Source organism: Calonectris borealis, chromosome 8 (assembly GCF_964195595.1).
Source record: "Calonectris borealis chromosome 8, bCalBor7.hap1.2, whole genome shotgun sequence".
Taxonomy (NCBI): domain Eukaryota; kingdom Metazoa; phylum Chordata; class Aves; order Procellariiformes; family Procellariidae; genus Calonectris; species Calonectris borealis.
Window position 1 is genome coordinate 22,236,178 of NC_134319.1, and position 26,377 is coordinate 22,262,554.

At 36.3% G+C, this 26,377-nt stretch overlaps 1 protein-coding gene across 6 annotated transcripts in view; it reads left to right on the forward strand.

Annotated features, from left to right (window-relative positions):
• The first annotated feature begins 12 nt into the window (after window positions 1-12).
• Window positions 13-26,377, forward strand: part of LOC142085003 (putative oxidoreductase ZK1290.5) — a 52,055-nt gene continuing 25,690 nt past the window's right edge. The window contains exons 1-4 of one of the 6 annotated variants that reach the window (XM_075156442.1): window positions 13-142; window positions 642-803; window positions 16,048-16,296; window positions 23,757-23,858. In XM_075156442.1, the coding sequence (XP_075012543.1) occupies window positions 58-142; window positions 642-803; window positions 16,048-16,296; window positions 23,757-23,858 (598 nt within the window). In that variant the 5' untranslated portion in view covers window positions 13-57. The remainder of the gene's footprint in view (window positions 143-641; window positions 804-16,047; window positions 16,297-23,756; window positions 23,859-26,377) is intronic. The other 5 variants (XM_075156443.1, XM_075156437.1, XM_075156438.1 and 2 more) reach the window with 5 other exon arrangements.

Genomic DNA, 26,377 nt, shown 5'->3' on the forward strand with positions numbered 1-26,377 from the left:
CTGCCGGGAGCTGTAGTCCCCCGCGGCGGGGAGCGCGCGGGGCCTCAGCCGTTAAGCATGGCCGCGGCGGAGGGGGGCGGAGCGCGCGGCTGCCCCGCGCTGCCGCTCGCCAACGGCCGGAGCATCCCGGTGCTGGGGCTCGGTAAGTGCCGCGGCGGAGCCGGCAGCGGGCCTGGCCGAAACTCGCGCCGGAGACGCCTCCCTCTGAGAGACGTCGTGAGATGGCGGGGGCTCACCGCAAGGCCAGGCTGGCTCGTCGGGGTTTGGCTCTACTGTTGGCCCCCACCCGGGCTTGCCTCAGGGGAGGCTGGGCTTGAGCCTCCTGCGGAGGCTGCCTACGCTGAGCTAGGCAGTCCTTGCGCTCCTCCGAAGGCTCATTTATTTTTGGGTGAATCTTCGTGGTCCTGTTAAATGGGACTTTCTGGGGCTCCTCCTGCTGCCCTACTGCGAGGCGGCCTGGAGAACAGGTGCTTTTCTGCTTGGAAGTACAAATCTCTCCTCCCATTTCCCGCAAGGTGTTATTCGGTGGTCTGGTGGTTTTGTTTTTTGTTTTTTTTTTTTTAATGAGGCTTGGGAGCAGACTTTTCTTTAAAGCAGACTTTCAAGCCTGAATTAATCTTACTGGAAGTTTTTTCTGTCAGCAGCACCTGTTGCAGTCAAAAGCCTGTGTTGGAATCTCAGCTTCGGGTTAGAGTCAGAAGGCCTGTGTGAACTTTGTGCCCTGTGGTTGCAGGAACACATGGCCTGTGTGTATATTGGAAGAATCCAAAAGCTGTTAAACCCTGGCAGTGCATCAGAATTTAGTGTGTGATTTTTTTTTTTTTTTCTTTTTGAAAACCAAGGTTTGGTGACATTGAAGTTTAACAAACACATGTTCTTGGCTGTTGCTCACACAAATGTGTATGACATTTTTAATATGTTTTTAGGAGAAAAAAAATCTGCCTGAAAATATGAAAATGCAAAGGGAAATTAACTTTTTTCTAAGTTACATTCAATTTTATTAACAATTGTGCAGTGACAAGTTATGCAATAGAATTGGTTAAACTTTTAAAGAATTTGTTTTCTAAAATGTGAACATGGGGAAAAAAATAGAAGTCCTTATAAGACCATGTTAGTTGTCTGAGTTAATGCTAGTGATAGTTCAGGAGAACTATTGCATTCAGTCCTAGCAAAACAAGACTGCAGGCTAACCGGAATACACTCCTGCAATGAAAACTCAGGCGTGTAATTATCCATGAAATTTGAAAGAAGGATTTTTTTTTTCTCCTCCCCCCCCCCGCCCCCCCCGCCAAGGCAAGCAAAAAATCTATTTTCCCTCAGCTGTTTGAGAAAAGGAGAAAAATATTTCCTTTTTTACTGAACTGTAGATGGTATAAACCCAAGCTTGGCTTGCAGCGGAACACTCCTTTTAGTTGTACATAGGAATATCGGGTTTATACTATTCTGAATTCCAAATCCATCTACTTGGTGGATTTGCTACTGGTTCAATAGAGCTAAACTATTAAATTATGAAAGGCCGTTCTTCTAAGTCAGCATAGGTCCGTGTGAGCAGAGGAGGGTTAATACCAGTAATTCTGTGGTGTTAGAGCACTGTCCATGCTGTAACTTTCCCAAAACAGGAGATGGAGCAAAGAGTGCCTGGAAGGTGTGCCACAAACAGGCAAACGCATACCATACACATACCAATGACCATTGCATTCTTGACCAGATTTTTCTGGGATTTTTTGAATAGTTGTCCTTGTATGTAATTCACATTAACTAGTTTTTATTTCTTGTAAAAGTAAAGAGTTAATTTGTCTCGTGATTAAAGCCTCAGATTCTTTTGGCACAGTATTTGAGCATCTCTTTCTGTCTCTTCTTAACAGTCTTCCCAGAAGCCTCTTTCATTCATAACATACTCTAAAACATGAATACCCTTCCCAATCAGTCTTTCATGATGCAATTTTATCGTGGGTTGATTCGATATCCCAGATTTTCCATTATTTTACATAAACATACAAATCAAAGACACTTATGTTCTTTGTCTGTGACACTGGAGTTAATCAGTCACAAAAGTATCAAGCCAAGCTATAAAATAAAATGACCCTCGTGCTCTTTTTATCTTTATCCTATGAGTGTGTACTGACTTCAGAGCGATTATTTAGGATTTTCATTAGTATAAAGGAGGGCAAAATTGGAGCTGTGGATTTTAGAGCGTATTAAGCCACTTAAGTTAATAGGACTTGGCCTTTGATTTCAATAGGGCTGTTTTTTCATCCAGAAACATTAAGTAAATAGATAGAGCTTGTAATGCTTGTTTTGGAGTACCCAAAGTTATTTGAGCTGCACATATTAGTTAAAAAGTCTTAGTAATTCAGCATCATCAGCCAAAAGATTTTTAAAAAAGAATTTAAAAGTCTGCAAAATGTTGATAACTGCTTTTACCATGTATTTATGTGCATACACATGTTCATAAAAATGTGGTATGTGTATGCCCAATGTATGAATTTGTTAGTTTAGTATCTAGTAACCTTAAGAATATTTGATGCAGCTGTCCCTTACACAGTCCCTATGTAATGAGCAAAAGGGCCTATGTTGTTAAAAATTACTATTTTTTTTCCTTTCGCTGTTTGTTTTTTTTTTTTCGGGGGCTGGGGGGGAGAGCGGTGTTTATTTGTTTTAACCTGTAACACTTTTTGCCAATTTAGTTCACCTGGAGGTTTTTTACAAAAATAAAAGAAAGGTAAATAGTCTTTTTTAGAGAATAGACTCAGTTGTCTTATATCCATTGTTTCAGTATATGCTGAACTGTATTTCAGCAGAAATATCTGCAGAACCACCTTTTTTTTTTTTTAATTGGAGATTGCAATACGTTTCTTAGGTGATTGGAAGAATAAGCTGACTAGAAAATAAACGGGCAGAAAAACTCCTTTGTACTCTCTACCAAATAGCATGCTACTTGCTGTCCTTTCGTTATATTAGTAAGTACTGAGTAGTTGGTTATCAAGCCTGAACTCAAACCACAGCAAATGGATAGCAACATAGAAGATCAAGAGAATTAAGTTTGAAATTTTCTGCCCAAATAACTTCTGTCAGGTATGGCTTTCAAGGAGCTTCTCTTGACTTACAGTGGTGTCATGAACAGCGGGATTTGGTTCTTTGACTTCACTTACCTATTCTTGTCTTTCTAGAGTAACACTTGACATACTGCTTATACATTCTGCAGCTTTTTGAGGCTTTTGTTGTAGATAGGAACCAGCCAGGTAATTTTAAGAAATGCTTGATATATGCTGCAAAACATTGCAGATTTAAGAAAAGAAGTGGGGAGGGAGGCTCAAGACACCACACCTGCACTTGTGGTCAAGCTATAAATACTATGATATGCAGCCGAACACAATGGGATCTTTATTTATGGTAGGTGTTCCCACTTAACTACTCTTTTACAAATTAATGGCCTGTTTTTGTAACAGCCTTACTGCATTAACTAATGTTTGCAGTGCAAAAAATTTACTCAGCTATCAAGTAGAGGAGAACTTTCTTCAATGAGGATACATTTTCTGCAAGGCCATTTTCTGCAGGATTTAAGATTTGGTTGTTTCTTTGTTATTTCTAAACATGCAGACATAATTGTTATCTATGAAAAGTCGTCTTTGAGAGGACAGATATGTATGTTGCCTCTGTTGCTAGATAATCTTTCTAAAACCTTCAGAGAGAGAGAAATATGCTGTGTGAAGATGGTTGCAACTGTCCAGTCATGTCAACTGGAAGGCAGCTCAGATAGATATGCAAGTTATTTCCAAGTGATGAAACCCTTTTTGTAGCAGCTAAGAGCTGGAGTAGTAGACATGCAACATGTTTCTCAGCCAGAACATGTTACTGGAGAGAGAGTACAACAGCAGCCTGGGATAGCATTCTGTCAAAAATATCTAATCTTTCTGTTCAAGGTTCAGTTGTCAAAAGGTGTTGTGGTCGTGGTTTTTTAACCGGGTTTTCTGTTTTTTTTAGTGGTTTTCCATGTCACAGCTGCTTTCGCTTCCAAATTTGTATAGGAGAAGTTCAATAAGTTGGTCAAGGTTTGATGCAAAGGGGAGATGGGAAGGGAGGAGGTTAAGCGGCCTTTCATTAGGTTACCATTCTCTTTCTAACACTCTGTGCTCACTTACACAAACTGTTCTTGGTGAGGAGGATCCATTTCCAGTAAAATCTCTAGTGAGAAAGGTGCATTTGTACACGAGAGAAGGCTATGTAGTGTGCAAAATTTATGATCAGTCTGAAGGGTTACTTGGAATAACATGCCAAATTCTGTACATCCAAAATTCTGTATTTACTTACATGCATATTCATTGTATCTGTCTTGTGTCCAGCAGAAAGACAAGTCTACTAGCAGTGGTAAAACAAGCTGACTTTCCTGAGACACCTACCGATTATTATAAGGCAGGGCACCTTTGTGTTAGAAATATGCTGTATAGCTAAAGTTTTAATTAACAAATAAAAATAATCTACATCTTGTTTATTGTATGATTATAAAAACTGTTGATAACTTTATATTTCTTATGGTTTGATTCTAACAGTTGTGTTAGCCAATATTATTCATATGCAGAGGGTCAGACGTGTTTATGGTCGATGATAATTTTCATTACAAAGGCTGCTTTCAACTAGAGTAGGCTTAAGTCTAAAATGAATTGGCATTTTGGCCCTAATACTTGATACAAGTGTCAAGCTATGCCCCAGAGAGTGCGTTACATCATAATGGCTTTAGATTGCTTTAGAAAATGGATACATTCACTATCTTGATAATAAGATAGCTATAATTTCTTTCCATATTTGCAAGACTTACTTTATTAGTGTTTTAGAAATACAGGGCAAATAACTGATATAAAATGACACTGTTTTGAAGTTGGTGTAGTTACACTTTTTCATAGGAGCTACATGTGTCCGAGAATCGCATGCTTTGTAAGTCTTGTACTAAAGTAGAGAATTACATATTCTTACATTGTCTTAATTTAACTACAGGATACTTGGTGCTTATCTAAAACAACATCCTCAAAAATGGATCGCTTGTCAAAGTGGTACACACAATATCATCCTCTTCAGACTTTGGAAGAAAAATGCATACAGTTTGTACTGTTCATGCTTACTTCTGTTAAGTAGGAAGCCCTCACTTAGAAAGTTGTCACTTTTTTTTTTTTCTTTTTGAAGTCTGAGGAGTAAAACGCTACCCTCTAAAGCATTTGGATATAGTTCGGTAGCACAAGGGCTTTTCTTCCTGTGACTGAAATATTAGGAAGATTTTTCAACGTTGTGTGCTGAATGGCTAAATTCAGCATGGCATCGCTCTCTGTTGGAAGACTTCATGATATGAGGGAAACTTGATAAAGTCTCTTAGTGGTAAAAAGTATTTGATTGGTTCATAAAGTTTACCAATACTCTTCTGAATGCTTTATTCTATTAAAAAAAAAAAAATATTGCCTTATTACAAAAGGTCCCCAAAACACAAATTATAGACATCTGTTAAGGCTTGCTCTGTCTCTCTCTAGTGAAACTATCTTCACCCCTTTGATATGGTAGTTATATTCCCATCAGAAGAGGGTTTTTTTGTGTTTGATTTTAGGTTTTTTGGTTTTTTGTTTGTTTGTTTTAGGGACAGTAATAATGAAATTCTAGGGAGGGGTTGGTCAAATAGCATGCGATTTCCTGACAAGATGTCCTGGTGATACCAAAAATTCATAGAATGTTTTCTTGTAAAGCTGCTTTCTGTGTTATCCTTAGGGTAGCTAGTGTTAATAACAACTTGATGAGATAAAAAGTTCTCTAATGATCCCCTCCTATTAAAGTATAAAATTAATTGCATATTTGGGAAGGGGCTTCAGGACAGGCAATTACTAAACAAAATAATCAAGTCCTTATACTCATTGTGCTTTATCCATGTCACACACAGTGAGTATTTTCTTATTAGTAATGATGTTCTTTATGGAAGATCATTCAAGAATGGACGGTGCAATTATGTTAGGCATTTTAACTAGGAAAGCAGACAGGTACTGCTCTGAGGAGTTTCTAGTCAAATAGACAAAGCCTGGGAGGAACAAAAATCAATCCCAATAAATAATATGATGTTTGTTAACTTATAGCACTACTAACTTGCTTAAATTGCATTTTTACTGCATTTGTCAATATGTTGCACCACTAATATGGTAAAATAATACACACAGACATACACATAGAATCCCTCCATACTCAAGGGAAACCATTAAAATCTCTCTTGTCCTCATTTCAGGGTGTTCCATAGATAAGATTCCTGATATTCAGCTGTAGCTTTATCTAAGTAAATAAATCGTAAAAGTAAGTTTTTACTGATTTCACTGATTGCATTGTTTAAGACAATGCATCATTTGCATTGCAACCATGTAAGACTTCTTGTATTGTTCTGATCACAACAGTTCTGATCACAAGTGGGATTTTTGTGGAGAAAAACATAGAATCAGATTACTCCACTTTCATTACATCAGGTTCAGTTGGTTTTTTTTTTTTGTCAAAATGGTAGATATAACTTGAATCTTAATGTTGAGTGGAAGTATTTTAACATTTCCTTCCATTATGTATTACCAATCCAGTTACCTACTTCTTAATTATTAATCCTAGAGTTGCTCATATCCATTCTTAAACTTAGCTGTGGTCAAAAAAGACCCAGTCCTGTTGGGATTGGAATCAAATGAGATTTTGCTTTTCAATTCAATGGCAGCAGAATCAAGCCTTCACTTTTTGTCATTCTCCACTGTTACTACCTTTTTTTTTTTATTCATGGCTCTTGTTTCTTCATGGCTTCAGTTCTTAAGGAAATTTATGGAACAATGGTCCTGATACCAAGACCTATGGCACTCCCCCCTATTAATCTTATCCTGTAATAAGAATCGGCTCTTTATTTCTTCCCTTTGTTTTATGTCTCAACCTTTTTTTTTTTTACTTTGTCGGGACTTTGCTTCTCACCCATGGTTACCAAGTTTCCTTAATAGCCTCTTGTGATGAACAAAATGCCACATCTATAAATCTTTCTGTCTCAATTCATCCACTGTTTCAGTATCTGACCTTGAGAAGTTGTACTTGAGCTTTGAGGGCCTGCAGATATTTAACTTCTCTCCTGTACAAAATGTGGCCATATTCCAGGCAGCTGTGTATTTGTAGACAGTGGAACAAAGCAGTATCCTCTGCTAACCTGACTAAACCTGCTGAGCTCCTACCTTCCTTGCTTTCTTCTAACTTCACCTGCTTCCAGTCTTGTGGTGTTTTATTCTTTAAAAAAGACCGAATGCTGTAAAAATGTTGTTTTAAAGGATACTAGTAAATGCATCTGGGGCAAAATACTGGGCCAATTTTTGCTTATATCAGAGTGTACACAGTACAGAAATAATTTCTTTTTCTGGGGGAAATTGCTGCTTTGTCTCTGCTCTCTTTGTACACCTACAAATCTATGAGGTCAGCTTTTTATATTTTTGCTGGGGATTTTACCTTATTTATATTTTGACATACGAACTGTGATTTAATAGCAGAAAGATAGCTTCCTTTCTCATGCTGGATTCTTTTTGGTAATCGCAGTGTTGCTGATGTGATACTGCATTTTCAACGTCCATCGCTAAGTCTAAGTAATAAAAAACAAATTTAGGTTTCTATCACTGTTGAATAATTAAAACGTTTATCAGTACAAGCAGAAGCACTTTATGTGTGTGCTTTTAAATTTTCTGTTGCCATTAATACTTTTAAATGTTACAAGCTTAATTGCCCACTAGATAAGCAAATTATTTGTAACCAGTTTGAAATTAACAGAGAAGCAAGATCCAGTGTATTTAACTTTTGTCTTTCACCATGCTATGTAATGTAGAAAAATGATACCAAACTTTGGGGCGGGGTGGGGGGGGAAGAAAGCTGACTTTTGTCTTTCAACCTTCATGTAGCAGATTTTAGTCATCATACCTTTTTTCTTTGCCAGAGCTCCCTAGCGTAGTTTTGGCAGCATTGAATGGTGATGTCACATGCTGCTGTAACCTGAATTGCAGTAGTTCCTCATGCTTCCAAATGGGGAAGAGGGAGGTACTTACTCCTAACATTCTTCAGTTCTTGTAACGTTTATGCCAAGTACCTCCAGCGCAGAGAGTGATACAAAATCCTCGTTAAGAGGGGAGAGAAAGGCAAAAGCCATCTTCGTGGCTTTATATCAGGTTCATAACTGTAAGCTCTGCTCCCCAGGCTTAATGCCTGAATGGAAGTGTTTTGCATTCTAATACATCCTATTCTAAGGTTGCATGTGCAATGTGAGAGGAGGGGCTACAAGAAATGTTGTTGTCTTGGAAACCTTGAGAAAATACATTTTAAATTCTTAGATGACGTGGAAAAAAACCCCACATTTGATCAGAAACATTCTTTATTGTTCACTTTTAGTCTGCACTATGGGTAGCTGGGTTGCTGCTGTCCTTTGAACTCATGACCGCAATTAGTTAGCAGGACACTGCAAATCTCAGACCTTGCAGTGTCACATGATATTGCAGGAGTGGATCTTGTCATGATTCACAATTGCACTTCTGCAAGTATATAAAGGGCACTGTTATGATGTCAAAAATGAGTCATCAGCTTGAACGTCATCTTGAATTAGGATCTTACAATGATGAGTTATTGTGCATACATTTGCATCTTGTAAGCTACAAGTCACTATAAATTGCAGTTCTCTTTATGATTTTTTTCTATAATATCTTTACAATATTCTAAGTGTTTTTGAATTATTGATCTCACGGTCAACTACACTTTAAAAATTATTATCCCTGTACTTAATTGTATGCTGATTATGCTTAATAGTAAATTATTTACATAACTTTTAAGTCAAACATTCACAGCAGGAATGATTATGATAATGTCCTACTTAAGTACAGAGTATGGGCTTAACATTTATTATTTCCTTTTGATTGTTCTTTTTTGTAGAAGTTGTTTGGAGGACGAAAAAATTGTCACTGGTCTGTCTCATTTATTGTGAAGTATTTCCAAATGTTTAATGTTGTTAATCAATTAATGTAATCTTTATCAGATAGAGTAGTTTAAGGAGATGTATTAAAGGGGAGGAAAATAACATTATTCAATCTATTTATTTGCTGTACATAGTACATATCCTTATTAGTTATGAAGTTAAAAGGTCTATCAAGGTATGATAAGTACTGGAAGTAATTTCAATTGAGTTAGCAAAGGGAATAGAATTAAAATCATTTAAAACTGGTTCACACCAGCAATTCTTCGTGCACTATTAACTGCTAAGATCTAGTCACAAAACATTATTTTGAGGAGAAAAGGTTTAGTGAACCCTAGAAATTGGATTTGATTTATGCCAGAAAATCTGCCTTTTCACTGCTTGAGATTTCTATGGAAGGAAGCCACAGTCTTTTACCAAATGGTTTCTAAGGTAACATCTTATAGCAGAGCATCTGAAACCAATTGGGTTGTTAATGAGAAATAGTTCTCACGGCGGTGGGAAAGTGTGCAGTGAAAGAAAAGGCTTCAAGATTTGGCAGTCTGTCTGTAAAGGCATTTAAATAAATGTGTGCTGCTGCTCTGCTTATGAAATTTCTACATGGATTACACATTCATAATTGCCTTTCAAATGTATAGGTCACTTTCCAGAGTTGTCCTTCCCTATAAATTTAGGTGAGAAGTTCTGCATGATAAAAATATTTGTATACAACAGCTGAATAATTTAAATACCTGGCACTTTCCAGTGGAAACCTCTTTACTGCTGCAGAAAAAAATACTTGCTTTTTTTGGGTGATAGTGTATTTTTGCTGCCAGAAATACATTAGTGAATTGGTGCCATATCAGAGCCATAGCAACCCATTTATGATAGATGCTACTTGCAGACTTTCTGGGCTTGTGAGACACATTCTGAGAAGTTGCTTTTATACCTCCTTTTCTAAAGTTCTGACTAGATAAACGGTGGGTCAGTGATCAGAGGTGTAGTGTCATTTTACAGTAGGTGATCTGAATATCTTTTACAGTCAGAGCCTCCGGGATGGAGGGAATAGAGTGCTTCTGTCAACAATGGCTCATTGCCATTTCTTCCTTCCTCTCGGGAAGAGAGAAAACTAGCAATTCTGGCTTCCCTTTCCCTGGATACATAATAAACATGTAGTGGCTCTCTCCTACCCTTTTGCATTGCGGCAAGGCTGTATTCCTCTGTTCTGTTCCTTGGTGCCTGTGTAGATTTGCCTGAGTAGAATTGCAGAGTTAAAAATCATGCTTGCCTACTTTTCTTCCTCATGTTATTGAATTCTATAAGCTTATTCTAACCGAGTCACACAGGAGAAAAACAGTCCCAGAGTGACCCCTTTGCACTAAGCAATGGATCATATTTAGCAAAAAAAAAAAAAAAGAGAAACATTACAGTAAAACTTATATATATATAAAAAAGTAATATCCATAATCCAGATAGCTTTTACAGAGGCAAGAGAAACTTTGTGGTGTGATCTCTAGACTTTACATAGGCCAAGTCTATTAACAATGTTTCATTAGCATAGTGATATTGTTTAGGAACATGAAAATACCACATCCATACAGTACAGCTGTAATGCCATAAAATGTGTGTAAAGCAACGAAGACCTCTATCAGGAATTCCCTGGTGAATCTTCTTACAACAGTATGTTGTTATAGTATGGAAGAACCTGCCTTACTGTGGTGCTGGCAGGGTTGTCCTCACTGTCCTTTGAGGTTTGGAGAAGCAAATTCATGCCCACACTTCACCTGCTCTAGCTCGTGTTGCACCATGTTTGTACACAACAACCTCTATTGGCACCTGTTTATTGGAGTTACAGCACTGCATTGGCATTTTTGTGTTGTAGCCTCACAAAATGCAATTATTCCTGCCACTTTTATGCAGCTTTGATGGCCTTAAATGACTGAGTTTTCGATAAACCTGTATGCTGCTTTAGTTCTGACCAAAGCATTGGTTATATAATACAAGTCTGCTCAGTGCCTTTCAGTTATCGTTGACGTCGTCCTACCAGTTCTTCTAGAAACCCATCAACTCTATAGGTTCCATTCCTGCAAGAGCAGCTGCTCCATTATGTACACATTAGATGCCGCTCTTAGCTCTGAGTAAAACATGCAAGTTATTTTGTAAAAGTGATTGTGACTAAATTTGGATCCCATAACTGGAAGTACTCTGTAGTCGCCATATGAAAATTGTAGAGTATAGTAGCTTCATAACAAGCTCGACTTTGATCTCACCTGCTGCAGAGGAAAGCCCTACACTCTACAAAAGAAGAGAGGATGCTATGAGTACTTTGTCATGTGATGCTAAACATGATTTTCAGAGTAACTGACCCTGTTAAGTAAAAACTATGCCAAAATACAGCAGCAAGAACGCTTGCATTCTAGTGCTGTGGTTATAGAAAGTTAGTGTGACATTATCTGGTTGTCTGAGAGCAGCTCCAGGGATGGTGTTGGGGAATATAATGGAAAGAAAGGCTCCAGGAGACAAGTTCTTGGAGAAGCTCTTTCTGATCATTTGGTGGTTGTTTTGAGCAGAACTGTGATTTTTTTTTTTCCCTTTTAATTTTAATGAAAACACTGAATATATCAAATTATTTACTGTTGCTACTAAAGAAGGAACTTTTCTTGCCCCATGCCTTGCCCAAAATTTAGTGTTTTTTCCCTTCTGGAAAGTTATTCAGGTTCATGAATAATTCTAAAACTATACACTTTTTTGGCCATTTAACTGTCTGAATCAGCTTGTCAGAGGATCATATGAATGGTGAAGGAGGAGGAAGAGGAGGTAAGACAGTAAGCAAGGACAGTAAGTAAGGATTACCTTTCCTTGAGCCATTCCATAGAAGAGGCATGTGGTTTTGTGAAGGGATTAGCAATAAACCTTGAATGTGTTATATGTTCATTTGCTGTATGCGTAGGCAACGTTTTATGTTTTATCATCAAATTTGCTCATAAGATAATTCGTGAAATCAAACTGTATTGACACCAAAAACTTTAATATATTCATAAGATGCATTACATGGCCGTAATGTTGAAATAATAGAAATAAAACTAATAGAACAAGGTATTTCAAGCCTATTATAGTGTACAATACCATATATCTACAATGAGTATGTAAACATTGATAAAAGGATGTTTGAGATTTTGCTTTTGAGAGTTCTTTTCTCAAGTGATTACTTGGAGATAAAAAAATCAGCAAAGGAATGGGCATTTTTGTAGGTGTTTTGTTTCTCAACTGTTTTAATTTAGTCTGAGTACTGCTGTCAGAAGATAATTAATCTGTGATATGATCTCTAAATATCCTGGCTGCAGTTTCACTAACAGGAACTTTTCTAATGTAAGTGATTCCATTGATTTCAAGTAGCCAAAGTTATTCATATCACAGAACATTTTTGTATATTCAGATAAATAATGCTTTCACATTTCACAAAGAACATGAGGACACACTCCTCCACAAAGGGAGGGAGAAAGCAGGGAGGGAAAGTAGGTCCCGATTCTCTTTTGAAAAGCTGTTGGTGCTTTGGATCTCTAGCTGTAGTTCTACAGCTTCCGTGAAGGAGAACAGGAAGTTTAATGAGGCTGAGAGTCAGCTGAGATGGTGCATAAAAGTGGGGGGGTGTGGGGCGTGTGTGTAGCATTTTGGTTTGTTAGTTGTTTTACATTTTGTTGGGGAGGGGAGTTGGGGGGGTGTTGATTTTGTCTTTTTGGGGGGAGTTGCTGGTTTGGTGTTTGGTTTTGGTTTTTTGTTTTTGTTTGTTTGTTTGTTTGTTTGTTTGTTTTTCCCTGTGGCAACCACATTGTGAACAGGATTCTGCCTTCCTAATAATTTTTGAAACTTTTTATGGATTGGCAGAGCACGTTTCTCATCCCAGTTTTGATAGCTGTGTTCTTCAGGATATCAAGAAAGTGATGAGTAATCATGACAAAAAGAACAACATAACTAATTAAGCCTAGTTTTCAATAGATTTGTTTCCTTCGACCTATCCATATTTCCACTGCAGTATCCATGACCCTCCCAACCACCAGTTTTCACAAAATCTGTAGGAATGTAATTGTCTCCGATATCTTCAGCTCCGTCAAATTTGGGTTAGTTCAGTCAGTGAGAGAACAGTGCTATTCCCCTAGGAAAACAAGTTAAAATACTAGCTAAAAAATAGGGAGTTTTTCCAAACTTATTTATATTGGACTTCATTTATTAAAAAGAATTCCTATTTTTTGTCAGAGAAATCTAGAATAAAAATATATTAATTCAATATTTTTAGAAACAGTAAGAGGATGGAATGGGTCCTAGTTCGTGTTCGTCTTAAATGAGAGATAGGATTTTGTCTTTAAATATACATGTACAGTGTGAATTACATCTTTCTGAACAAAAGGTAATCCCAAACATGTAAGAATGTTAATGTGTTGAAATAATGTTAAGTCTGGATTTAAAATGTTAAAAAAAATAGAAATTTAAGTCACTCAACCTTCTTTTGTCACCCTTCTGCATCTATGAATTGTAACATATTTAATCACATTAGTAAATGCAAGGAAAGTGTGATTTCTAAAGTCTAGAAGCTGTTATGTTATTAGAAACCTGTTGTTCATGATTGAGTTGGCTTACAAAGTGGTAATATTAAATAATTAAGCTTTTTTTTTTTTTAATTATTATTTAGTCCTTCAGGACTGTTGTAGTTCATTTTTAGGCATAGAAATTGAGATAATTCCCTCCAGACTGATCTTGGTCTCGTTATTTCCTGTGAAACAAGCGTGTGTGCGATCACTCAATGGTGAACAATAACAAAATTATTCTGAATTTTCCTTCTTTCCCACTCTCTCCCTTTAACTAAAAGGGTTAAATTAAAAAAAAAAAAAGTTGTTTGCCCTAAATGTTCTTACTGAAATCCATTATGCATGAAAAGAGTCTGAGTCCATTTGCAAGACCTCTAAATGAACTCCATTCATTCTGTGGTTAGAAATGTCCATTCAGCCAGAAAGAGACACAATAGTTACAACCTCATTTATTTGGCACCAATACCAGCTTATTAAAAGTGAAGGGATTGTTATGAAAAAGTATAGTAATTTTTCTATGTTACTTATATAATTCTTTAATAAAATTCCTTTAGGATCTGAATAATGTAATAATTACATGTATGTTCTTTGCCCATAGTTGCAATGTAGTAGCATTGCATTAATCTAAAATTCTTAAATATTCATGAAGATTTTGAAATAGCTATTTTGAAAATGTAAGTTGTCCAGCTTGACTTATTTTGATGTAAAAAAGAGTTATAGGAACATTTTCTAGATTACTCAGAAATTAAGCCAGTTATTAATCATAATCAGTGGCTCTGGAGGAAAAAAGTTTTAAAGTTTTGTCTTTTAAGACATTAAAACTTTGTTTACATTTGGAAGGTAAAATAGTTATGATACACATGTCAAAGTTGTAGGAATATAGTATTATAATTTCATCACTTTAAAATCCATGAAGATAAATCAAGAATTCAATACTCCACTTTTTGTAGGTCATGAACATAAAGTGGGGATTGTCCTATTGTGATCAGCAGAATGTCATATCCTCAGGTGTGCGTGTGTGATATCAGACCATATTATATATTATTTCAAATTACTTGAAGTGTTGAGCAAGATTACAGAGGTATCGTTGGCTTTCCTTCTAAGATTGGGAATGAACAAAAATGATAAGCATTTAGGAGAACCTGGCTTGCCTTACATGCAAGTAGGACTTCTGTAACTTCTCGTTCTTGCATGCATTGTTATGACGTGTGTGAGAAAGTCACGCAGACTCCTGTGGGCATTCTCTCTCCAGTTCAGGTATGGGAGGCTCTAAGGATGAGCCTAAGGTAACTGTGTGTGTTTTCATTTGTTTCCTTTCTCTGACAGTCTGGGTGGCTGTATACATTTGTTAATTTCATAACATGCAGATAGCGTTTGATGTAGAAATAAATACTATGTTTGGAGGGAAAGAGAAATTTAACAGCAGATACAAATTTCACTTTGTATTATTCTTTGACCTGGAGTCCTTTATTTATTTAGATTCAGCAGTGGCTGAAGACCCTGTTGCTGTCGACTGTCACAACTGCACAAGGCCCTTCTGAAGTTAGTGACGCAGCCATTTGCATGCTGACTATTGTTTATAGCTCTAGGGCCTTTAAGTACTAATCATCATCTTAAAAGGTGGCTTTGGTAGCTGACTGGAACTGACTGAGCATTTCGTCCAACAAACTGTAGAAAATACTGTTTGTGGGAAATGTGTGAGTGAGGGTGAATGGGTGAGGGGCTCATGGCAGGAAAAACAACTAACAGGAAAGGGTAAGTAGAAACATCATCCTCCTTGCTCTCAACCAGTTCTTTATCTGACAGTCCTCCTGCTGGTTGCTTTTCCTGCTGAGTCTCCTCCTCCTTCCGTCCCCTTGACATGCAAAATACACATCCAGTGAATACCTACACAATGAGAATTCAGTACTTTGTTACTGAAACTCCCTGTATGCCCATTTTGTATCTCTTGTGTAGGCTTCCATTGTTTTGGTTACTGCTGAGCTTGACGTTATGTGAATTGCACCTGCGGTATGGCCCAGTCTGGGGTTGTACAATGCAATAATAACTTGAAGCTATCAGGAGTTCAACAGAGTAAAGGTTTCAGGATATGCTTTCTGCAAAGTAAATTGCTTTTTAAGTTATATTTTATTTCTTATTGTTAATATTTTCATCTGTAAATGTTGTGCTGCTATATGAAAATGAAGTGCCATATACTAATTGTCCATAAAGGATGTGTTTTCTTTTTGATGGTCTTCTGAAATCACTTCTTTACAGTTAAATGCTGTTGATATTTGATTTCGGTGGAGTTATTTCTGATCAGCGTCAACATTCTAGCACTTTATGTATTTTCCCAGCCTAGCGATCTATCAGTTCCCATTTCTTTACTATTAGGAAATTAAAATTGAATAAGAAGGTTCTGTGACAATATACAAAAAAAGGAAAACAAAAATTAAAAAGAATGATAAAATATGTCCCTTATAATTCACTGCTGACAATTCACTTCTGATTTTGTTTGTTTAGGTACTTCCCATCAAGGTGGCTATTCCCATGATGCTGTGGTCCATGCATTACAAAAATGTGGCATTCGTCATATTGACACAGCAAAAAGATATGGCTGTGAATCTCTCCTCCAGAAAGCCATCAAAGAGAGTGGAGTGAAGCGGGAGGAACTCTGGATAACTACCAAACTGTGGCATAGTGATTATGGCTATGAAAACACAAAAAAAGCCTGCTTAGAGTCATGTGAAAGACTTGGTGTTGAATATCTTGGTATGAATCTTTACATATAGCTCATTCATTGCACCTTCCATGTGAGTATTTGCAAAGATTAATTCCTGAAAAAAATGATGTAGTACAGATGGATCACAGAAACCAAGTTCTGCCTTTATTTACACATTTGCAGATTTCTTGTTCTGTTTGTTCTCTAGGAAGTTCACATGCATATAATTGCAAGCACAGATTTTTTCCTTGTTGCAAATGTTTTAAAACAGATCAAGGTATGTCTTGTAAAGGTACGTTTCACTGTTAAATTGATTTGAGGATCCACTACATGAGTTTTATATATTTTGCTAAAAATACCCGAAACCTATGAAACAAGGATTCATAAACTTTACAATAATTTATTGGTAACATGGCGACAAAAATGCCTGATTTCTTGTGTGGTCTGTTGAATCTCAAGGAATGGGAGTCCTTTCTAAAACTTATTTTGTAGGTCTATTAACTTTTAAAAATTCTGAATACCTGCCTTTGGTTTGGTCTGTCTGATGCAATATACTTTGTGGAAAATGTTAGAAGTGTCTACAAGACTTAAGACTAAATCTAACTAACACTGAATTAGATTTTTGCACTTACAAACTTACCTTGATCATAAAAATCTTGTAGTCAAAGATGTGATATTGTTACTGCCTTATTAGACAGGCAAAAAGCTGCAATAATGATGCCAATTAATTCTTTGCAAGAGGTCATAGGAGAGGAGGTACCTGATAAAAATAAACATGATTTTTTTTTTAAAATGCTTTTTCTTCTTCTTCCCTAGTGGAGCAATGAAAAGAAAATGGAGGTAGAGGAAGATGAATTTAAAGTAATAATCTAAAATAATGACACTGGTGGAGATAGTGTTTATGCTGATAATCAAGGAATAATTGACCTAACCATCAGACATTATCTGTTGGTGTCCTGAAAACCCTCATTTGGCTTCTCTTTCCTCACCCTGTCCCCCTGTTACCAATAAATAAACTTTAATTGAGGAAGTGAAGAGCTTTTGTGAAGTACAGATTTTAGAGAATTAATGGCATATAATATTAATGGCAGCTGTGTGCTGTATTCACTAGCTTTTTTGCTTGGGTACATTGCAAGATGAAGGGAAAAAAAACCTGTATCTGTTAAAGACTGAGATATTTATATGAACATCTTTGGCTCCATTCTTTATGGAAATGTATCCCTTAACTTCCTGCACAGGTACAGAATAATGCAAAGTGAATTAAAATCTTTTTGTCTATCCTATGCAAATACAGGTCACTGCAAGGAGACTTTCATAAACAAAGTTTCAAGCCCTGACTTTCTCCTTTAACTTAAGAAATAACGTTTCCTCCTCTCTGCTTTCTGCTTGTTATGTTTTGTGTTTGCTTTCTTTTTTCTTCTGCTTGCTATGGCACTGGTGCTGAATATCGATGAGAAGAAAACTTGACTCGCTTCCAGGAAATCATTTTCGGTGATTCCTTTCAGTATTGTAATTTGCTTTTATTTTCTCAGGTAGTAGACTGATTCAAGTAGGTGCTCACACAAATACTCAGTTTACATATTGCTGCTAAGCAGAAATACATGAAACAAGGGAAAAAATATCTGAGAGCAAAAAATGCACAAGTACTGTCACCATGTGAGTGAATCCTTGGATTGGCATAAACAGAACTTTAGTTTGTCAGATACATTCAGCTCTGAGACTTCTTTCGCTCATATTAGTAAGACAAATTAAGGAGTATTACAACCACCTGTGCAGTTTGCCTCCATATCAGATTTTGCCTGTGTCCCTTTTTTTTTTTTTTTTTAAATACCCTCACCTGTCTTCCCTGCTTCCTCACCGTTCTTCCACTGACGTGGAGATGTCTGAAAAAGCTCTTCCTGAACCACCACTTAGTCTGACTTAGTGACCTAAATCAATGCTGCCTTCAGTTTGCTTTAACTTGACGATTTGTAAACGGTGGTGGCTTAGGAAATACTTCACATGCAATTCACTGATCTGTCAATGAGGATAGTGACCTCTGCAAGAAGGATGGGATGGCAAATGGAGTAACCGTTTTGGCTGCTTGAGTTTAATCTCTGTTGGATCAACTCCACAGACCATTTTTGTTAAACATGGTATGATCTGCACTCGTGTGAAAGAGATAAGGCTGAGTTCTATGTTCAGTGCTATATATGCTGGTGAAGTAGAGGACATATGATACATGGTGCATTTCATGGGGTTCATAGAAAGCATCATGCTTTAGGGAGTCTTATACCCACTATCTGAAAGCACCCAGCTGGAAGGTGCTATTGGAAGGATTTTTAAGCAAAAAGTGGCAATGTCTTGAAACATGGACTGTTTCAAGTGTTTCAAGAATGCTTAGAGTAAGAGCTTTTTGATGGAAATTATCACAAGTCTAACAAAAGTAACTGGAATGCAGCAGGTTGGTTTGAAAATATAGTTATAAGCTTGTAGAACTACGCTTAGATATCTTAGCTCTGTTTTCATTCATACCTGCATTTTATGTCCCTTTTCTGCTGCCCAGTCTATACCATAGAGAGGACATGAAATCCATGACAAGAAAAGATCTGGTAATAACAGGGCAATTTGTGTCCGAGCTTATATAAGAAAGTAAATTCTTTAGTTACAAGCATGTGTTAAAGCTGACAGTTTTTCTGTGAAATAGGAATGTGAAATAAAGGTACATGAAATGTACCTAAATCAGAATTTCCTGATTTCATTATATGACATTAACCGAATATGTGGTGGATCGCAGCATTTCCGTAAGATACAGGGTTCATATAGGAAATTGAAAGATCCTAAATAATATATGTGTGAAGTTAGACCTTTATGTTGGAGGGAAAGTTAGTCGTTCAGAAGACTACAAAAAGAAAAAGCTGTAGGAGCTGTGGCAGCTAAATGTGCAGCTAAGCTCTTTGTTCCAAGGTGGATCCTTATGGGCTACACAGTCCATCCATGCAGACTCAATTAGAGACTAGGGAAATAATCTAACGGGAAGTGATAAATCTATGCATTAGCAGTATATAGAATGCCAGATGTTGAAACAGATGAACTGCTGAAAGCAGTTGCAGCTTTTTAAGAGAAAAAGTGTTCCATGTAAAATACTGTTATGAAACCTTTTCGATAAATGCTTTTCAGGCAAAGGGTATTAGGAGAGCAGTGTTCCAGGATTTTTATTTGAATCAGTAGATTATATATCCATGAGAAGCTGGAAATTTGTATTATTTGTGGTTGTAACAGATATTCTGCTCCTTGCATTTTCTAAATGTGGTCCTCAACTAGCAGTCACAGTAAACCAATATGAAACGGCAGCAAATCTTACAGGTTTGGCAGTAGCACAATACATTCCTTGGGATTTGGATCAAACCTCCGAAGTAACTTCTACTTGAATGTGATTTGTGGGTTACCGAATTTATAAACAATTTTATTTTCCTTTTGACTGTTCCAAGTCTGTCACGTTCAGGCAAATTTAACCTATCACAAATCCCCAGCTGGAGTTGGACCACTGTTCTATCAGCATATTCAGTTAGTAGATGAATCGCATGAATGATGATAATACACCCAGTTCAGATTGTGTATGAATTCAGAACACTTTGGAGGTTGCTTCACGTTGATTCTTGTTCCAATACAATAAAAAACAAAACCAAAAATTGGGCAGGAGAGAAAAATACATCATGTACATACTAAATGCAGTGATGATTGAGAAAAGCAGAGAAAATACAATCATTGCATTAAGATAACTGTGCTAAACATTGAAAAAATATACTTTTGCTTTTAGGTTTGTTATGAGCCAGGGCTTGTTCTTCAAAACTAGGTTTGTTATAGTGAGTTTTGACCTTTTTTTAGTATTAGGAATTTGAATAGAATTGCAACTTTTATTTCCATGACAACATGCTGTTGGCTTTTGAATGTGTAAAATGTCCCTGTATTTTGAGTTAAGAGGAACTGTGTTGATTGTAGGTGCTGCAACAACTAAGAAGTAATAAGCCACTCTATTTTAAATGTCTGTGTGAAAGCAGTTCACGTGTTAATTTTAGTTTTCCTGCAGTACTGTGTTTTGACATTTGAATGAACTCCAGGCCCTCACGATTATCTGTAAAGGATGCTGTAAAAAGCTGGTAAATACAAAATTTGATTATGAACGTTTGGGTATTTCTCTTCTTTCTCAAGTGCATCCTGATACTGTGAATCATTGGGGTTTTTTATTTTGAGTTAAGATTATTTAAAAAAAAATAATGGTTGGAAGACATTTCAAAGTATTGATTAATCTATCCCACACTACAAGGCACAGCCACATCATTCTCAACAGATAAAAATGTAGTCTCTTCTTAAAAACCTCCAGTGATAAAGTTACACGTTTCTTGATTACTGGAATCTTAAGCTATTTTGATAAATAATTTAAAACTAATTTCTTGCTTCCAAAATGAAAATAAGAGTGTTTGTGTTCGTGTAATCCCCCAGGAGGGGAAATATTTTAAGCAAAAGAAAGTGTGTGGGTGTAGGTGTGAATGTGTACAAATGAAGATGAAATCGTAGACCTTCGTTTGTGAGGCACTTACTGTTTTTATTGGCCTACAGGTATTATGGAAAGTTTTCTAACAGATGCAGTAGAAGAAAGCAGATCCTAATTTAAAATAAACTGTGCTTAGTTTATTTAAATAGCGTGGCTGCTCTATTGCTCATTGCAAGGTACATTGTATTCCTTCCGCTTCTAGCTGTGACGGGGTGGTTTGTGCATGACTGGCAGAAAGACCGTTCTATTCTATCTGTGATATAAGGTACCTTTGCCCCACATCTTTTGCAAGCACTTCTTGCAGTGAGGAGAACTGCACTTTCTGGTCCAGTAGATGCTTTCTAGCCCTAAATGCATACATTTCTAACTGTGAAGTAATTTTTATTTCAACAAAAGCCTAAATTAAAATAAACATAATAGGATGATACGGACATCACAGACCCGATAACATCACCTTTCTAAAATAAAGGACCAACAGCTAATCGTGTTTGCATTGAAGAGGTCTTAGATGCTAATACAGGGAATGGTGATATACTGTGTTTTTTAAATATCCAAGGCCAGAGATCTTTCCGTTATCAAATCTGTTAAAAGTCATTCTTCTGAGAGTGCTTCAATTTCTTGGGCTGAGTACAAAGCATCTTTGTATGTGGAAATCCATGGTGTAGCTATTTCTGTGAACATCTGCAAACTGTGATGTCTAACTGAATATTCAGACTTTTGGAAAAGTAGCTTTTGGTGAAATTCTGCTGAAGTTAATGATTATTTTTTGTTGGTGCTATACGACATGTTTCTGCATAGTTAAGCAGTTCTTATTAGTCTGATTTGGAGAACATAACAAGCAGCAATTAAAGATATGTAATTCTTCCATTTTTACATGAGGTAGGCATCAGAGACCAGTAACTTACACCTACTTATATATAACATTTGCTTTATCCAAGCACAAAAATTTAGGTTAAAACATGGCAGTCTCTATGCAGTAAGTACCGCCAATGGCATGTATAATTTTGGCTCAAAGTGAACACTTGATATTAGCAATTCCTAATGCTAATCCTTGGGATTGCATCTAATATTTGTGGAAATTTTAAAAGAGACTTTATTGGCAACAGAATTAGAGTTTTCCTGAGTTTTGAACATAACCTTACCAAATGCTTTAATCAATATCCCAATATTAGTTTTCACTTAAATGTCACAGAAATTGGTATTTATTCTTAATAAATACAACTTCTTTCTTCAGAGCAATTAGAGAAGAAGTAATTATTCACAGATCAGTGATGAACAAGACTGCATGTGGGTTTTTTCACTCTTCTCTAAATTGGGAGTGGATTTTATGTATATAAGGGCAAAGAACAAGCAACTTTCTCTTTAAAGGTGACATAATCCAGATGCTGAAAATCATTATATGTAAGTGATAATTGCTTGTCTGAGCAATTGTGTTTAAAAGTCTAATGGGTTATTGATACCAGAAAGTGCAAATTTAGCTCATTATTTTTGTAATACACCCAAAATGATTTTTTTCTCGATACATCTGTAATGTATCTTACTGTAGAAAATTCTGTACTGTTCTAATTAGATTCTTAGTGTAAGCAAAATACTCTCTTTAACAGTGTTGCAATGATGTGCCCAAATGGGAACTGGTGTATTATATTGAATTTCATGTTACCTTTTCCTCTTAAATCAAGGTTGAATTTGTATTTATAGCGGTGGAAAGCTAATATACTAGCCCAGTGGCATAGTAATCATTAGTGCAGTCCTTAAATGTGAATAAAAAAAATGTGGCAGAGGATCTGTGTTTTCACAGAGGTGCTGTAAATGAATGGTGTGATGCATTCAGAACAAAAAACTCTGCTCATTGCAAACGAGTCTAGTTTTTTATTTCTTAACTCTATATTTGAACTGCCAAAAAAGGAATATTATAAAGCACAAAGACAATGATGCACCTCTCAGTCATGCATTTATTTCCTTTTCCTGTTTTGTGTGAGACTAATGTATGTGGCAAAGACCAACCTCTTTGACTGGGATGCCTACAGACTTGTTTAATCTGCAGTTAGGATCTAAGTAGAAATGTGATTGTTTTCAAAGTATCTCCTAAGTTTCTCCTTCAGAATGTAGCAGTGTCTACAAACTTATAAAGGAGTTACAGATCCTATCGCTTTTGAAATTTAGGTAATCTGATTTGGAACTCTGAGTCCAATACATGTAAATTTCTCATTTTTAATTTATGTTGGAATCCTTCCTTTTTCAGTAGAAGGATAGTCTTTTCTTGCATGGAGACAACACAAAAAAAATACTTCCCTGAGACAGCCAGTTTCAGTAGCTGCTTGGATAATTTCATCAGCACTAAATCTTAATTGTGTTTGAAATTTACTACATTTTCAATATAGTAAAGCATAATTTTGTTCCCTTAAAATAATATTTTTAAAAATGCTGAAAAAAAAAATCACAAATGCTGCCACAAAATTATGGCAAAAAAACTGCATGAAAGTATGTGCTGTAATTTCCAAACAGAAATTCATAAATGGAAGTATTCTTTAGAAGGGAAAAAAATAGACCCACTGCTGAGGTTGTATAAAATATCTATAGAACTGCCAAACATACTTATCTTCCATAAACTTGAAGACTTGTAGCACTTCAGCAGTAGTCCAGTCTTAATTCCAGTGACCAAAATCCCTTTGATTTAAATGGGGCTTGTTACGTGTTGAAAGTTAAGTGCTTATGTGACCATGAAATTCTGATTGCAGTGACCTAAACCTGTGACACATGTGCAACTTCTGCTACCTTTAGTTGTTAATGAAATGTTGTAGATTTTGTTTATTAAAACTAAATGGAAGTATACAGTAATGATCATGAAGTAGTAATTGTAACTATTTTTATGATAATATGTTAGGGACCATTATGGAGGGAAAATGCTGTTTCACATGGTTTGATGTATATATTTTCTGGACACTTTAATGAGTAGTCTGGTTCTGTTTCTTTTAGATCTTTATTTAATACACTGGCCTGATGCACATGTTCCGGGTAAAAGTAATCGAGAGGTCCGAGCTGAAACCTGGACAGCAATGGAGGAGCTCTATGAGAAAGGTGATACAATAATGAAAACCTATCTTGGCAGAAGGAATTATAGTGCATTTTGGGATTTGGGGAATTCATAGTGAGAGATGTTCAAAAACTTAATTTGAACTGGATGCTCATATTTCAGTGGGATTTGTGTGTGTGTGTTATGTGAATCTCCTTGGAAATTGCAGCATTAGCACTTTCGTAAGTTAAATAAGAGAACTGTGTGTTGCTTGTAAATAATACATTGCCAAATTCTGCTGGTGAGATTAATGATGGTGTGCATACTTTCTTGAGGAAATCTACAGATTACATTGAAATGTATATGCCACTATAGAACGTCTTTGTAGTAGCCTCTGCTTTAAGTATAAATCATGCTAAATTTTACTTCCTTTAGATTTTTTTTTTTAATTGTTTGATGCCATTTTCCAATTTATCATATCTTGTGGTACTTTATAGATCCATTTGTGTTTTAGAAAAGGTCAACAAAACAAAATGGCTAGATGAGGAACAAATATTCAACTGCAGATTCTTTGGTACTAACTTTTGGAAAAAAAAAATTCAAAGAGGGGAGCTATTCTCTCAAGTTCTGATAACTGTCAATTTGATTTTTGGTGCACTGCAAACTTCAGTTTACGTTCATAGCAATAGAAAGAGTAGACTCTCCCAATCATAATTTATCATGTAAATTTAAGAGGAGGATTTTGCTCCTGAAGTATGCAGTATTATTAGAAATAGTGTTGTAAGAGAAGATCCTGTCATGCAGTTCTTGGGCAATGTGGACCACCCTGTTTACAGCTTCAGAGAAGTTCCACGGACAGAGAGAAAACTTCTTGGATTAAGTATTCTATCCGCTAACCCACAGTTGCTGAAATAGTGATTGTAGCAGGAGAGTTGTACAAAGGCAATTACAAGCTGTGTGCTGCTACCAGAGCAATAAATAAATGTGTTGTCTTACAATTCAACCCTTCAGTTACTTTTGGTCTGCCTCTGGAGACACAGAAGTAAATTATCTTTGATACATCTTTTGTTCTTGCTTTTTATATTAAGCATAAGGGAAGTTGCAAAAAGTGTTTTCTGCCATGTAAGGGATTACAACATTCAGTTTTTAAAGAAATACTATACCGACGTAATATTTTAAAGCATCAATGACTTTTAAGTCCAAAGATGGATTATTCGACAAGGTAGTTCGTCTTCCATTGAGAAGTTTTTTTTCTGATGAGTATTTAAGTTGGTGCATGTCATTTGTGCCTAAATATGCCATCCTAATTTACTGCAAACAGGTTGTATTTTCACCTTCTGTTATTATTGCTATCCTATTGGCTTTTTTCAGCTTTTACATGTGTGTTTGTGATCTTTCCTGTCTTATACAACTTTTTCTTTATATATGTCTTCCTAATGGGAAAGACTGTGAGCTATTCAGTGGTCTTCCAGTAAGACACTGGAAATACCATTGCTGGCCTCATAGGCAGAGGAAAAATTACTTCTGTTCCTATGCGTGATACCTCTTTACAGATATCTCATGTTATATTTATTTTTCCTGCAATTGCATTTCTTCAACAGTTTTGTCGATTTGCATGTTGCTACCCTCAGTCTTTTTCTGAATTTAAGCATTCTGTAGACTCACGATTCATTTAGCTGCGCGTAAGTTTTCCAGCTCTGGTTGTCTAAATTACCTCAGTTAGATCATCGACAGGGGCAGGAAAATCTATTATTCTGGTTGAATCAAGTGCCTTAGAACATTAACCTCCCCATTTTTGCTTTAGGGGATACAGACACTGGATGTCCTGACCATAAGTATGTGTTACTGAAATGACACGCAAATGTTAACCACTCTGGACATGGAAATGCAATGATTTCCGAGGAAAATGTTAAATAATTTGTTTGCGTGGTTAACCACTAGACTTTCCACTGAAGATTAAACACTTGCTGCATATCTTTATGTGACTTGCTATGTGTTATGTGAGCAACATGTTAGCCTTGGTATGAATTGAATATAGAATTTGTTCAAAATCCTTACTTGAGGGAAAAAAAAAAATCTTCATTTATTTGAGGAAAAACTGTAAGTTCTATACTTGAACAGGTGAGTTCTTTGTCCTCCTTGAACTTGACATTGGTTCAGGTAGTCATTGGCTCCTGTTTGTAATCATGTTACTTTTTTTTTTTTTTTTTAGGAAATATTTATTCTGAAAAAAAAAAAAAGTAGAAACTAAAAGCTTCACAGTTAAGGATTGACCATTTAAACCAATAATATGCTTCTGCAGTCAATTTACAAAGCAAATACTGAAATTATTCAGTTTGCTAGTGGATTTAGCAACTAGCTGCGTCCACATTGAAGTGTGTCTGAAAGTGCAGTGACAATAAATGCTGTTCTCTGTAGAAAAAAAATTGGTTTGTGTTATGGGACTAATTATGCATATCTATCTGCAGGAGACTTATGAAATGGTTAAAAGATCTCAATATTGACTTAAGTCTTTGGTCTGGCTGAAGTTAACAAGATTTTCTTTAATCACTTCTCTGTATTCACAGATTGTTTGAGTGCAGAT